General features: G+C 42.6%; 1 protein-coding gene and 1 pseudogene across 4 annotated transcripts in view; one reads left to right on the forward strand and one right to left on the reverse strand.

Annotated features, from left to right (window-relative positions):
* Positions 1 to 13,752, reverse strand: part of Samhd1 (SAM and HD domain containing deoxynucleoside triphosphate triphosphohydrolase 1) — a 35,637-nt gene extending 21,885 nt beyond the window's left edge. The window contains exons 1-5 of one of the 4 annotated variants that reach the window (XR_013108946.1): positions 13,387 to 13,752; positions 8,765 to 8,831; positions 5,921 to 5,993; positions 2,507 to 2,667; positions 999 to 1,114 (exon numbers count right to left, since the gene is read on the reverse strand). Coding sequence is in view for 3 of the 4 variants with exons in the window: in XM_034496168.2 (XP_034352059.1) it covers positions 999 to 1,114; positions 2,507 to 2,667; positions 5,921 to 5,993; positions 8,765 to 8,831; positions 13,387 to 13,597 (628 nt within the window). In the remaining variant the exon portion in view is untranslated. The remainder of the gene's footprint in view (positions 1 to 998; positions 1,115 to 2,506; positions 2,668 to 5,920; positions 5,994 to 8,764; positions 8,832 to 13,386) is intronic. The other 3 variants (XM_034496168.2, XM_034496167.2, XM_076930136.1) reach the window with 3 other exon arrangements.
* On the forward strand, positions 5,147 to 5,512 carry LOC143441209 (small ribosomal subunit protein eS12 pseudogene; annotated as a pseudogene).
* Positions 13,753 to 14,582: the final 830 nt, after the last annotated feature.

The raw sequence follows: 14,582 nt of genomic DNA on the forward strand, positions 1-14,582 counted from the left end.
CACATACAGGTACTACGTTTAAGTCAGATCACCAAAACCAAAAAGCATCCGAGAATCAAGCATCTTCTAAGAAGGGCCACTGAGCCAGCCTCCTGGACTCTCTGGGCTGACAGAAAGACAGTGCTCTACGCTCTGCCCCTTAGGATCTGTCCACAGAAGCACAAGCATACACACTCTCCTGTCAGTAAACAGGTCGGACGGACAGTCATTTTTTTTTTTCTCAAGATGAAAAGGATGAAATTCTTCTACCTGGGTTTAATTGGCCTAAGACCTCCTGTGAGTCAGGAGAGAACATTTTTTTAAACCTTTGCTAATAGTGAGAAGGGATGGATTTAACAAAGGAACCAAAGGAAAAAGCCATTTTAGTCAACAAGAGGGTAAAAGAAAAATCACATCCCATTATTCCAAAGACAGAATAAGAGAAACACATGGGCACAAAGCCCTTTCAGCCCAGTGCACTGGCTCATGCTTGTAATCTCAGCACGCAGGAGGTGGAAGCAGGTGAACTGTCAAGAGTTTGAGGCTAGCCTGGGCTATCTAGTGAGGTCTAGGCCAGCTTGGGCTACAGAGTAAGAACCCTATCTCATAAATAAATAAATAAATAAATAAATAAATAAATAAAGCCTTTTGTGTGACATGGCAAAGATGCTTAATACAGAAAATTCACAAGTCATAGCAATGTTCTGTCCTCATCAATATTAGAAAGTACTGTGATTAATGAAAAATTAAAATATTGCCAGTAGTGGCACACAACTTTAATCCCAGAGAGAGAGGCAGGTGGATCTCTGAGTTTGAGTTTCTAGCCTTGTCTAGAAAATAAGTTCCAGACCAGTCAGGACTACATGGAGAAACCCTGTCTCAAAAAAACAAAGGGGAGGGGGAAGAAAGAGAAATTAAAATACTTCTACCTTTCCTTTTGCTAGACTTGAGTTTTGAATGCCGAGACGAGAGACATGATAGGATCTGACATGAGATGCTTGCTGGCTTTGTGGTCTTACCTAGGTCATGGCAGAGCCCCGCAATCTGAACACAGAGCATATCTCTCTCACTGATCTGCAGCTCTGGCTGTTTTTCGGCAAGTGCTCGAACGAGGCACCCTGCTAGGTACCCGACTCTGCGCAGAAGAAGACCAGAAGTCACACTGAGGTTTGAAAGATGAAAGACACCTTTGGAACTTGATACTTTGATTTCTGAGAAGTGTCTCTGTGATGTTCCATCAAAGACTGAAGACAAGGGCTTAGCAGGGTTGAGGATGTGGCTCTGTGGACCAGCTGACTAGCATGTGCAAGACTCTGGGTCTAATCCTCAGCAAAGCAGACAAAAACAAGATAAATGAATGGCATAAAAAATGTTAAATGCACTTTCAAGCACTTCTCTCTGAAAGGAATTCCATACATACACACACACACACACACACACACACACACACACACACACACACACACACTTTCCTCTGCCCTAACTCCTCAGCTCTAGGAAGGCAGACAACTTATTTGTGCCTTGGAAGGTTCTAGAAAGTGTTCAATAAATATTGTTTATAATTTGAGTATCGGCACATGTGTCTGACTACTGAACCTGGACAGAGTGGCACACACTTGTATCTTGAGCATCTGGGAGGCGAAGGCAGAAATATTAGGAGTTCGAGGCCAGCCTAGGCTGTTTAATGAAACCCTGAACAAATCAAAGAAAGAAAGGGAAAAACCTAGATAACAAATGAAAACCACAAAGTAAATAAAAAATCAAATACTGGGGCTAGAGAGATGGCTCAGTGGTTAAGAGCACTGACTACTTTTCCAGAGATCCAGAGTCCAATTCCCAGCAACCACATGGTGGCTCACAACCATCTGTAATGGGATCCAATACCCTTTTCTGGTGTGTCTGAAGACAGCTACAGTGTACTCACATACATAAAATAAATAAATCTTTAAAAAAACAAATACTGATCTCTCAGTTATTCTCTGCCTTCTTCCAGCTCTCCATGCACAATGGAGAACCAGAGCAAAGTCTCAGCTTCACTGCACAGAGCAGAGATGACCCTCTCGGAGCTTATAAGCATTTCTCCAAATTTCCTGACATAATTACTTTGTTTAAAAAGGTGACTCTGTAGAATAAAAAGGAGCCAGGCATGCTGTCCAGAATCTCGGTTCTCAGGGGATAGGATGGGAGGACAATGAGTTTGAGGTCAGCTTGAGCCCCACTGGGAGCCCTGTCCCCAAAGAAATGAAATGACTACATAGGGACTAAAGGAAAACTAATTAAACTTATACTCAGTCATACCAGCAGCCAGCCCTATTCAACGTAAGTATTTAATCCAACAGACGTATCAACAGACATCAGGTTTTCGGAAGGATATGAGGTAGCTTAAAAACACACACACATAAAATAAAATATGGTCAACAGGAATCCAAAGTCTCCGTTTTGTCATCAATACAATGAAGACGTTACAATGACCACTTGAAAAAGTACTCTCTAAGAGATTAAATGAGCTGCCTCTTTCCCTCCTTACCCGAGACTGTGTTCAAACCGATTGTGTGACGCCCCAGGGAAAACATAGTAACCGCCTCCCAACTGCTTGATGTAGCGAAGCCGCTGGAACTGAGGTGTGTCAATGATTCGGATAAGGAGAGGGTGGAACTCAATATGGCCATGAATAGGATCATTAAATACCTGGAAAATTAAGTTTAAAAAGTTGTCCTCTGCCCTTCGTATGCCCACACTGGCACATGCATGCATGTCCCTCCATCACACACACACAGAAAACAATAAATGCAATTTTTAAAACTACCTTTAACAGTTAGCATTGTAATACATAGTTTTCCTTTTTATATCAAAATGAACAACATGATAATCATTTTAGTAACTCAATTACATTAATGAAAGTTAATTAAAATTAAAATGAAAAAATGGATACTCTTATTTTATGTGCGTTTGCCTATGTTTGTGCACCACTTGTGCTTGGAGAATAGTAAGGCTTTTCATCCTCTGTAAAGCCGTCTGAGGATCATTATAAACTATACCAAGTTCATCACCATTAATAGGCCTCAGGGAATGGTATCAAAGTCCTTAGGAAGAGAAGGAACTGAGGATATCAAAAATTAAGTCCTCTGGATATCCTTTTTTACAAGTTATTATTGGTCCAGTTCAGTGATCTCTAAATATTTAATCACAAAGCCAACCTAGCCATCACAGGTAAGTGAGAGCATATTTTTATTACTAAAGACTGTCAACGAATTATATAACCTACTTTTGATCCACTCTTAAGCCTAAAATGTCTTTATTGTCAATTTCTCAGGTAGTCATACCTACTCATAAAATATTTACGTCATCCTAAATCCGTTAAAAACAAAATAAATTTAAGTTAATTTTTAAAAATGAGCTCAGCAAAAGCTATCTTTTGAGCTAGGTCAGCAGACAGAAGAACCTGCTGTGTAAGCCTGCGATGAGCAGTTCCCAGGACACACAGTAGAGAGAGAACCGACTCCATGACCTCCACAAGCCCACTCCAGCACATCCGTGCCCCTCCATCAACAGACACAGAAACATAAAACTACCTTTAATGGTTAATATCGTAATACATACAGTCTCCTTTTAAGATCAAAATGAACAGAGAACACTTTACACTCTTATATAATAACCACTTCAATGGCTCTATTTCATTAACAGCTAAAATTTAAAAAAAAAAAATTGAGATCCTATTATTTTTATTTTGTGAATGTTTGCCTGATCAAGCCTGTGCTATTTGCACACGTGTGTGTGTGTGTGTGTGTGTGTGTGTGTGTGTGTGTGTGTATGAATGGTGTTGAGTACTGTTAAGTGGTGGTCATTTTTATTTTTACTATTATTACTTGGTATGATTCCTTACACAGTCACATGGTCCATTTACGACTTGTGGCAGCTGTATGATACCCTAGTCTGTTATTAGCCATCAAGTTAACACAACGCCATTACTGTTCCGTGTCTACTGTATATGCCAAGCAGAGCGGGCAAGAGTCAGGAACCAATAAGAGGAACAAAGAAGAGAGAATTTTCAGCATCCACATGGAGCTCACAACTATCTATAACCACAGTCCCAGGGGATCTGACGCCCTCTTCTGGCCTCCGTGGGCATCCTGTATAAAACTGGTCAACAGATATACATGCGGACAAAACACTTATGCACATAGAAAAAAATTTAATTAATCAAATGAAAACTAATCCTAAAACTTGCTGGATGTGGTGGTATGCATCTTTAATCCTAGCACTTGGGAGGCAGTTATGTGGATCTCTGTGAGTTTGAGGCCGTCGTGGTCTACACAGCAAACTTCTGGCTAGGCAGGGCTATATAATGAGACATTCTCTCACAAATAGGTAGGTAGGTAGGTAAATGGATGGATGGATATAAACATAAAAGTTAATAAATGAAAGTAACCCTATGACTGAAGGTTACTGGGTGTTTGTGTCTATGCAGATGATTACCAAAATAATACCACAGGGCTAGAGATGGCTCAGGGAGTAAGGACATCTGAAGCCAAGTCTTATGACCTAAGTTCTATTCTGAGCTCCTACATAGTGAAGGGAGAGATCTGACTCTCAAAACTTTTCTTGTGACTACACTTGGGCTATTGCACTTGTACATACATGTATGTACACACACACACACACACACACACACAGAGACACACACTCTAAATGGTATCATAAATCAATGCTTTGTTTGGTTGGCTTTTTTTGAGACAGGGCATGATTTGAATAGAAATGGCCTTCATAGACTCATGTGTTGGAATGCTTGGCCCATAGGAACTGGCACCTTTAGGAGGTGTGGCCTTATTGAAGTCTCCATGTAGCCTTATTGGAGGAAGTGTGTCACTATGAGGGTGGGTTCTGAGGTCACGTATGCTCAAGCTACAGCCAATATTGCAGTCTCCTTCTGCTGTCTGCGGATCAAGATGTAGAACTCTCAACTCCTCTTCAGCACCCTGTCTGCCTGCATACCATCCCCCATGAGGATAATGGACTAAACCTTGGAAACTGTAGGCCAGCCCCAAGTAAATGTTTCCTTTGTAAGAGTTGCCATGGCTTTTCCCCTGCCACCGCCAACTTGCACAGTGGCAGATGGTCGGGTGTGTTCAAGATTTGGCGTTACCCATAATCCACTGTCACGGCCAAGGAAGGCATAGCTGCTGCAGGTGTAATGGACGACAACACTACTCTACAAGAGGTGCTGACGACCGCCCTCATCCAGGATGGCATGTGGCATACGCGAAGGTGCCAAAGCCCATCTCTGTGTGCTTGCATCCAACTGTGATGAGCCCATGTATGTCAAGCTGGCGGAGGCACTTTGTGGTGAGCATCAGATCAATCTGATAAAGGTTGATGACAACAAGAAACTTGGGGAATGGGTAGGCCTCTGTAAAATCCATCGAGAGGGGAACTGCGGAAAGTGATTGGTTGCAGTTGCATAGTGGTTAAAGACTATGGCAAAGAGTCTCAGGCCAAGGATGTCATCGAGGAATACTTCAAATGCAAGAAATGAATAAATAAAATTCTGGCTCAAAAAAAAAAAAAGTTGCCATGGTCATGGTATCTCTTTACAGCAATAAAACCCTAAGATATAGGGTTTCTTTGTATAGCCTTGGCTGTCCTAGAACTCACTCTGTAGACCAGGCTGGCCTCAATATTCAGAGATCTACCCTGCTCTGCCTTGTTGTGGTTTGTCCTAATTACTGTTCTATTGCCATGACAAAGACAAACTATAAAAGAAAGCATTTAATTGGGGTCTCGAAATTTCAGAGTGTTAAGAGACCACAATCAAATCCAAGTTTTAAGTTACAATACCATATGATCCAATCCCATTTATCCCACATAAATGCCGTTTATACAGATTCCTCACACCTTCATTAGATTATGTACGATAAATGCGGTTCACACACTCACTCCTCACCTTCATCAGATCAATCCGAGACTGACTCAGCTTTTGGATACATTCTATCATCTTCTTCCTCTCCTCCAAGGAACTAAAATTGAAACAATGTAAATAAATATGGCAATACTTGCTAAATAAGAATTTCAGGAGTATTGGGGACATATGGGCAGCTCTAGAGCATCTGCACCAATAAAAAGAAACAGCAGATTAGAAGGAACGATCAATCAGGAACTCAAACACAGTCCTAGAAACTTCCTTTGTTTTCATAAGAAGTGCTAGGTCACAAAGAAGGCCCCAAAATGGCAATGATGCTGACAATGTCCTAGAATGATGGACCGGGCCCAATCCAGGCCAGATTCTTACCAGGAAAACAGAAACCTCAACTCCACATTGCTCAGATTCTCAGTGTGGGTTTCTGTTTGTCAGGAGAGCCACTACTTCCCATCTCTGTCTCTGATGGTCAATTGATGGGGGCAAAGTGCATCTAGTTCCCACTCTCCCTGGCAGTCGACATCAGCTCAAGGAGCACCACCCTTCAGACTATCATAGGAAGCCTGCTTGCTTTTCTCACAGGCTGCTGCTCTTACTCTCACATGCAGCCCAGGAATCTGGCCCTCAATAAACTGTTCTCCTACCAATAGAGTGGTCTAGTTTGGTGTTTTGTTGCACTTGCTTACAAGAAGTTCCTTCTGAACCAAGAAGGCCCACCCAGGCTTCTGCTGAGTTATGACTCAAGTGTGGACTAGTATGGAGGAAGGTTTTAGCTTTGTATTGCATCATCCACAATCTACAGTGTACAGCTGGGGACATAATCTCATGGGAACTGGACTTGGACCCCTCAGAATCGTATAACATCTGGCTCTTTATTTATTTTTTTGTAATCACACCTGATTGAAATGTTTATACAAAGAACAGGAGGTAGGCATTAGTATCCCTGACTGATCTACTGCGTAATTGGGTTGAAATTTTTTTTTACTAAAAGTCTTAATAGACTGGAAGACAGAAGTACCACAGTTGACCTCTGTTGTACCGAAACCCACGGCAATAACAAAATCTAGGAGGGACCTTCTCAGAATGTACAGAGACATTAAGCAGCTGATAAATTAAAAAGCTGATTAAATTAAAATACACCTTAGAGTGTGTGTGTGTGTGTGTGTGTGTTATTTCCATAGCCTAGGCTGGCCTGGAACTTAGTGTGTAGCCTAGGCTGGTCTGGAACTCACAACCATCCTCCCAAGTACTAGGGTTACAGGATTAGCCATCATCATATGCATGTTTAATATAACAATGTTTACTTTCTGGAAAAACCTTCAAAAATCAGTATTTAATCAAAAATTGAAGGAATACAAAAAGTGTTTGTCTACACAGGATTTCACATAAAACTTATGAGTCCAATACGAGAGCTTATAGACAGGAGATTTATTTGGGAGTACATATACTGGAAATATATCCTGGAAATAGCAGTTGGGGGACTAGGAAAGATAAAAGAAAAAACCAGCCAGATGGTGGTAGCAAACGTGTTTGATCCAAGTACTCGGGAAGTCGAGAAGCAGATGGATCCTGCTCAGCCTTGCTGTTGCTTGTACGAGGTCAGCAACACACGTGCCTACCGATTACTTGAACTATAGACAGTGTAAGAGAAGAACTAAAACTTTTAAATTCAGCAAACTGAGAAGATTTCAATTATGTGCTTGCGTGTGGGTTTGAGCACGTGGCCTCTGTGGAGGCCCTAGAGCTGGAGTTACGTGTGCTGCTAAGGAGCTTGGTGTGGACGCTGGGAACCAATCTGGGGGTCCTCTAGAAGGACAGGAAGTGCTCTGAGTCTCACCTCTAGCCCTTATTTCATCTAATTTTAGATAACTTAAACATACAACAGGTGGCTGCATTGCAGGCTGCATTGCGGAAGGCAGGGTACGAGACACCTGCTGTGCAGCAGGGTTCCTCTCTTGTTCACCCATGCGCCCCACGTTCCCGGAAGAATGCCTAGAACCAAATGTACTACCCATAAATAGCTGCTAAACAAGTCAATAGTGTTCGGGTCTTTGAGGAGAAAAGTTAGAAGAAAGTCCACCAGTTCACAGGAAGTAAGGTAGCTGACGGATAACCAAGACAGCTGGAATGGGTTATAAAAAAGGCAAAGGAAAAGCCCTGATGTCTGTGCCCCTAGCGAGTCTTGGAGGCAGTGAAGGCCCTTTAGGGATGCTTTTCCACAATCTGCTTCCACTCTCAAAGTTCTAAGCCTTAGGATCTGATAGAACTCAGAACAAGCCTTTGTTTTTACTCTTCATTCATCATCACCACAAACAATGAACTAACTGCTCCCAATTCTGAAGAGAGAAAAGAGCCATTTTAAAGCACAAATAGACACTGAATATACTCAGCTAAGATCTTTAAAAAAATGGCAACTCTAACTTAGGCCCCAGAACCTTCAGCCATATGCAGAAATATCAACATACGTGTGTGTACAAAGCTATCAAGGGACAATTATGTTCTTTAATAGTTTCCACACACAGACACACCCTAGTCCTAAGACAGACTTAAGACCTACAAAGAGATAGGGTGACAACTTTGACTTTTATTGCTTGCTAATGTCTTCCCTATACATTTCTTGTGCATATAATTCAATTATTCTGAATCTGAGAGTAAAAAGTTGGTTTATGAATTCTGGTCAGCAAAGCTCTTTGAAATAGAAACTAAACACAAGCCCCATACAGCAGAAAGAGCAAGAAGGGGTTCTGTTTTAAAGTGTGTCACAGTATTGAAATGAGAACCCAAGCTCTTAAGCTTTGTTTCTGAACCTAAAAAAAAAAAAAAAAAAAATGTATCTGGCCTCACTCTCACCATGAGTTTTGTTGTTCTTACCTTACTCCCAGATTTTCAAGACGATTCTCATCCAAAAAGGGCAGAAATGAACCAGTGATTTTATTCTCTATGGAAGAGGAAAAGTAAACAAGCCACTTATAGCATATATTTTTCCGTTTCTTTCAGTTTGAATTTATCAGAATTTGCTCAGCTTGTACTGACTAAGAACCTATTACAGACAGTGAACCATGTGACCTACAGCCAGCTTCCCATTGGTGCAGATTCCCTATTTATGGTATTAATGGAAAATATTCAGGAAAAGAAACCTGCATCTGTACTGAACATGTAAACACTTCTGTTCATTATTGTAGACAACATGTAAAAATATAGTACAACAACTATTAACATTTTATGTGGTAATGTAAGTAATGCAGAGATGATGTCAAGTTTACAGATGTGGGTGTACACAGGTTACGTGCAAACACTGTCATTTTATGTAATGGACTTAAGCATCAGATTTTAGTTACATGCTTGGGTCTTAGAACATGCTTTCATGCTTTTCATGCTTTCATGCTTTTCAGGTACTAGGACACAAATGCATCATACTTTAAAATACACACACATATATTTAATATTATGTGTATTTATAAAGTATAAATCATGAATCATTTAAAATATATTAAACATATATTTAATTTGTGTGTGTGTTGTATGTGTGTACCAGGACTGACACACAGAAGGCACTGAGTATCTTCCACTACTCTGCCTGTCACTCTGAGACAAGGGCTCTTTGCTGAACCTGGGGCTTGCACTTGGTTAGGTTGGAAGCCAGCAATTGCCAGCGATCCCTTCCTATCGGCATCCCACCTCAGATGGGATTACTAGCATTTACAGGAGACATTCATCTTGTTATGTGGGTGCTGAGATCTAAACTCCAGATTATAGAGTGATCATTCCTACACAAAGAGCTATCTCTCCAGCCCTCCCTCCCCCCTTATTTATTTGTTTGTTTGCTTAGGTTTTTGAAGCAGGGTCTCACTATGTAGCTCTAGCTGTCTTGAAATCTATGTAGACCAGACTGGCCTCAAACTCACAGAAATCAACTTACCTCTTCCTCTTAAGTAGGGATGCACCATCATTACCTGGACACACACACACACACACACACACACACACACACACACAAATATATCTCAGAATCTTGCCTCATGGCTAGGTTGGCCTCATCTCCTAGAGCCCCCAGAGTTCAAACCTTAAAAAGAAAAAAGTTACTAAGGACTAAATCCAGGTCTTTGTACATACGAGGCAAATATCCTGCCACTGAGCTACAGTCCTGTCCTATACCATATTTTTGATACAATACTTTAAAAATCTTAATTAGGGGACTAATTTGTGAGAAAAGCAGTGGGAAAAAGAAAGTGAAACCTAATTATATTTGTGAGTTCTGTCAGATCAGCAGCTTCCTGTTTGTAAAAGTCAGGGCTGTCAGCAGGATCAGAGTAGGACATTTAAATCAATTGTTCTTAGGACCATCCACTTAAAACCAGTGGAGAGGACCCAGAGTTTTACTTCTAAAACACCTTTGAAAGCAAACAATCCTCTGGGTTTTAAAAGAACTATATATACATACATGTACTTTTTTTCTTTCCAAACAGTTAATTCTGGCTTTCCTGGAGCTCAGATTCTACAATTCTGGACTCTATTTTCACATAAACAAAAACCTTCATTTTCAAAGTAACAAGAAAAAGCGAGGCAGATGTATCTCTATATAATGATGTAAATTTATATATAAGAGATTGTCATATAACCAAATTTTCCCACCCAATATCCTAAACCTAGTTCTCAGTGATGAAAGCCTGTATCTTTCTTAATGGATACTTTGTATTCTACAATATACACAAATCGGAATCCATCTTGTGTGTGTGGGGGGGTGCATTTGCAGGTCTGTGCATCTGCTTGTTGGAAGCTGGAGGTCAATGTCAGGAGTCTTCCTTCCTTACTCCTCTTCCTGGTATTTCTCTAAGATTTATTCACTTTTTATTTATGTGTATGTGTGCCTGTGTGAGTTTATGTATACATTTCGGATACAGTGCTTAGACAGCAAACTTCAGGAACTTTTTTTTTTTCTGGCCCCTCACCTCTGGGATTATAAGTGTGCCCCACTACACCCAACTTTTTATGTGGGTGGTAGAATTCAGAACACAGGTCTTCATGCTTGCATGGTTACTAACTGGCTGGGGTGTGCGACTTAGTGGTACAGTTCACACATAACATGAACTCTGGGTATGACCCTCCATATATACATACACACAAAAAAGTCTACCCCTCCCTAAAAAGCTTATAAAATGTGTATAGCAGTGCTTCATACAGAGTACATACATAATAAAGGTCAGCCATAACTATTTACTGTAAGTCAAAGAGCACTGCCAAACGGTCCATCATTGACCTAATGAAGACGTCTATCAACCTTACCAGTTATACATAGTTTATCTACTAACATTTGTTTAATCATTAAAATGAAAACCCAGTATTGTAAAAATCAGTATTGAGCGAGAGCTTTACTTCTTGATTGGTTGTTTGTCAATGGTCTCTTGCTTTTTTTTTACTCATTTTTCTATCGGATAGATTTGGTTTTTTTTCTCTTGCTTTAGTTGATTTTCTAATTTTGGCTATATTCTCCAATGGTGTTTTGTTTTGAGATAAGGTCTCATTATTTAGCCTAGGACAGCTGAAGACCTGAGACTAGAACCTGAAGTCTTACTTGTCTTGCCTCAGCCTCCCAAGTAAGTTTTAGTGAGGCTACCATTTCAGAAATAACTGGAATGAATTCTGGAATCCAAAGACTTAACCTTTAAAAAAAATCCAACTCAGCTTTTTTTTTTTTTTTGGTCTAATAATATGACTTTGGAAAGTTACTTAACATCTTTGGATATCAAAGCATCATCTGGGGCTAGAGAGATGGCTTCTCAGTAACAGGCACACAGTGTTCTTGTGGAGGAGCGAGGTCAGTCCTCAGCACCCACTTTAGGCCGCTCCCAAGTACCCAGAGCTCCAGCTCCAGAGGGCTGGACACCTTCTTAGGGTTTTGACAGACACTGTACTCATATGCACACCTCCTATCAGCACCCCCATAAAAACATAATTTAAAATAAAAACAAAGCCAGAAGAGAGAACTCAGTGGTTACGAACACTCACTGCTCTTGCAGAGGGCTCAGATTCGGTTCTCAGCGCCCCTGAGGCTGCTCACAACCATATGTAACTCCGGTTTCAGGGACTTACTCCTGCTCCTGGACGCCTCAAAGACACCAGGCACAAATGGTGCACGTACACATGAAGGCAAAACATTCATATATACAAAATTAAAATAAAATCTTGCCAGGTGTGGTGGCCTACACCTTTAATCCCAGTACTCAAGAGTCAGAGGCAGGTGGATCTCTGAGTTCGAGGCTAGGCTGCTCTACAGATCGAGTTCCAGAATAGACAGGACTACATAAGACAGGCCCTGTCTTAATCCGTCCCCCTCCAAAGTTACTCTTCTGTAGAGAAAAAAGAGGGGAAGAGAAGAAGAAACGTGAGTTCCTACATTTAAGCTATCTTAATGTCCTGAACTTTAAACTTCACACTCAGTCCTTCAATTAGGTGCATGGGGTCTCCACCCCACAAGAAGTAAAGTTCACTGAATCTGAAAATCACAACCGCTGAGGGGCCCCATTCCAGGCGAACACCTCTGGGGATCATGCAATGGGTTACACTTCTTTGTTTTGTTTTGTTTTTTCGAGACAGGGTTTCTCTGTGTAGCCCTGGCTGTCCTGGAACTCACTCTGTAGACCAGGCTGGCCTCGAACACAGAAATTCTCCTGCCTCTGCCTCCCAAGTGCTGGGATTAAAGGCGTGCGCCACCACCGCCCGGCTGGGTTACGCTTCACATCCACCACAAAAAAAGCAGAGCAGATTCAAAGTGTTGACGGGTGCATGACCAAGAACCTTTAGAGTCACTTAAAATTCTTAGCCTATACCTTTCCCTTGAGTGGCCAAGTTGTGCAATGCTGGGGTTTCAGTGGTCAACTGAATTGTTCTTATTTTGGAAGAGAAATTCGCTCAGCAGCACGCTACAAATATAATCAGCACATACTGAACCCTACTAGGATATTATGATAGTCAGTAAGAATCCAGAGATTAACCACCTTCCCTCCCTTTTTAGAAAAACCTCAAATTCCGGGTCCAGCTTAAGAGTTAAACTTAAAAGTGCCCCAAATCTCTCATGGGGCCAAGTGTTCCGGGAGCTGTGGTTAGCACAGAGGGGTCTCCCAAACCAGGTGAGCCTGAAAGACCGCAAGCCACAGCCGGAGGTCTGGGGTAAAGTCTTCTAAGAAGGGCGGGGGTTGCTCCTGTCAGGAGAAGTGACAAGTTCTCCCGTCCACCAGGAGACAATGCAAACCTCCCTGGGCCTCTCTTAGGTTCACCGCCCCGAGAGCGAGGCTATGGGCTTGCACTTCACCTGTGCCCACCTCGTGTATCTGTTCGCCTCCCGTCGGGGCACCTTCCTCCCCAGGTTCGGGTTCCCGCCAGCCGCTTCCCCCTAGAGACCTCCGCTCGCCGAGCTTCCCCCTTAGGATGTCTCCCGCGTGGGCTCTCCCCCTTGGGCCCCTCGGTCGCCATCCCTCGTCCCTCAGCCCCGCTACCTCTGAAGATGTCCAGCACTTTCTTCTCTCGGAAACCACGTTTCTCTAGGAAGGAGCACACGTCCTCCGGATCCCAGGTTCGGAGGTCGCTGCTTTGGGAGTCCGGGTCTTCAGGCCGGTTCGCTCCTGCAGGAGGAGTGCTCTGTGGCGTCCTTGGGCTGTCATCGCAGCGGGGCCGCTTAGTTGGCTGCTCCAAGGTTGCTCTCTGCATGGCTACTACCTCCGACACCCGGCGCAGCGAACTTAAGTACCGCGGCACCCGGCTCGCGCGCAGCCGCACGGACGCCACAGCCTCGAAGGCGAGTCCATTCAGTTTTGGCAGGCGCCAGGCCTACCGCGCAAGCGCGCTGGACATCAGCGTGGCCTCCCTGGGGCGCTAGCTCCAGGCCCATTGCGCAAGCGCAATGACTGTGTGGTCGCCCTCAACTCCGCCCTTGTGTTTCTCCGAAAGGGCGGGGTTATTAGAGAAGCAAAACTTAGGGTTCTGGTTAAGGGTGGAGACTTTAGTGAGGACCTGGCCGAAGAGGGCATCTAAGGCTAATGAAGGTTCCACCACCCTCCAGATTAAGAGGGTCTTCTGGTGAACTGCAGGTAACTTCCTCAAAACAAATACGTTTTGCCGGGTTTCACACACCCCAAGCTGTAAACTTGTTAAAATAAAAAACCAAAAACCTAAAAGGCCATTGCTGCCAGCCCTACCCCAGAGCAGAAAGCAATGGACAAGGAACTGGCCCAACTGGAAGACTCTGAAATGATTGCCAGCTGGTTGTCAGACTGTCCTTTTACATTTCACAAATAGACAAGATTTTTACTAATTACTAGCCATTGTCCAAACGGTAGGCTTTTGAGGGCGGGGGGGGGGGGGGGGGCTTTAAGCCATTTTGGGACGAACCCAAACTTCCTCATAAATCCTTATCCATCCAACGACCACTAATTGACAACACCTTTTCAGAAACCAAGACATAGACACATCTAGGTATTTTAACATCAAGCAGTACAAATTAGAAGCTTAGTGGTGAGCCCGACAGCTGTAAATGATGCTCAGGCATAAAATACAAGCTTGAGGCCCGATGTTCAACAGCCAGCACATAAAAAAAAAAAAAAAAAAAACAAAAACTAGAAATCTGATGAACCAAAGTATTCTTAGCAAGCAGCGCTGCTGTGATCGAGGCCCTGTTCTAAAGGCCTTACAAATA

Source organism: Arvicanthis niloticus, chromosome 2, assembly GCF_011762505.2.
Source record: "Arvicanthis niloticus isolate mArvNil1 chromosome 2, mArvNil1.pat.X, whole genome shotgun sequence".
Lineage (NCBI taxonomy): Eukaryota > Metazoa > Chordata > Mammalia > Rodentia > Muridae > Arvicanthis > Arvicanthis niloticus.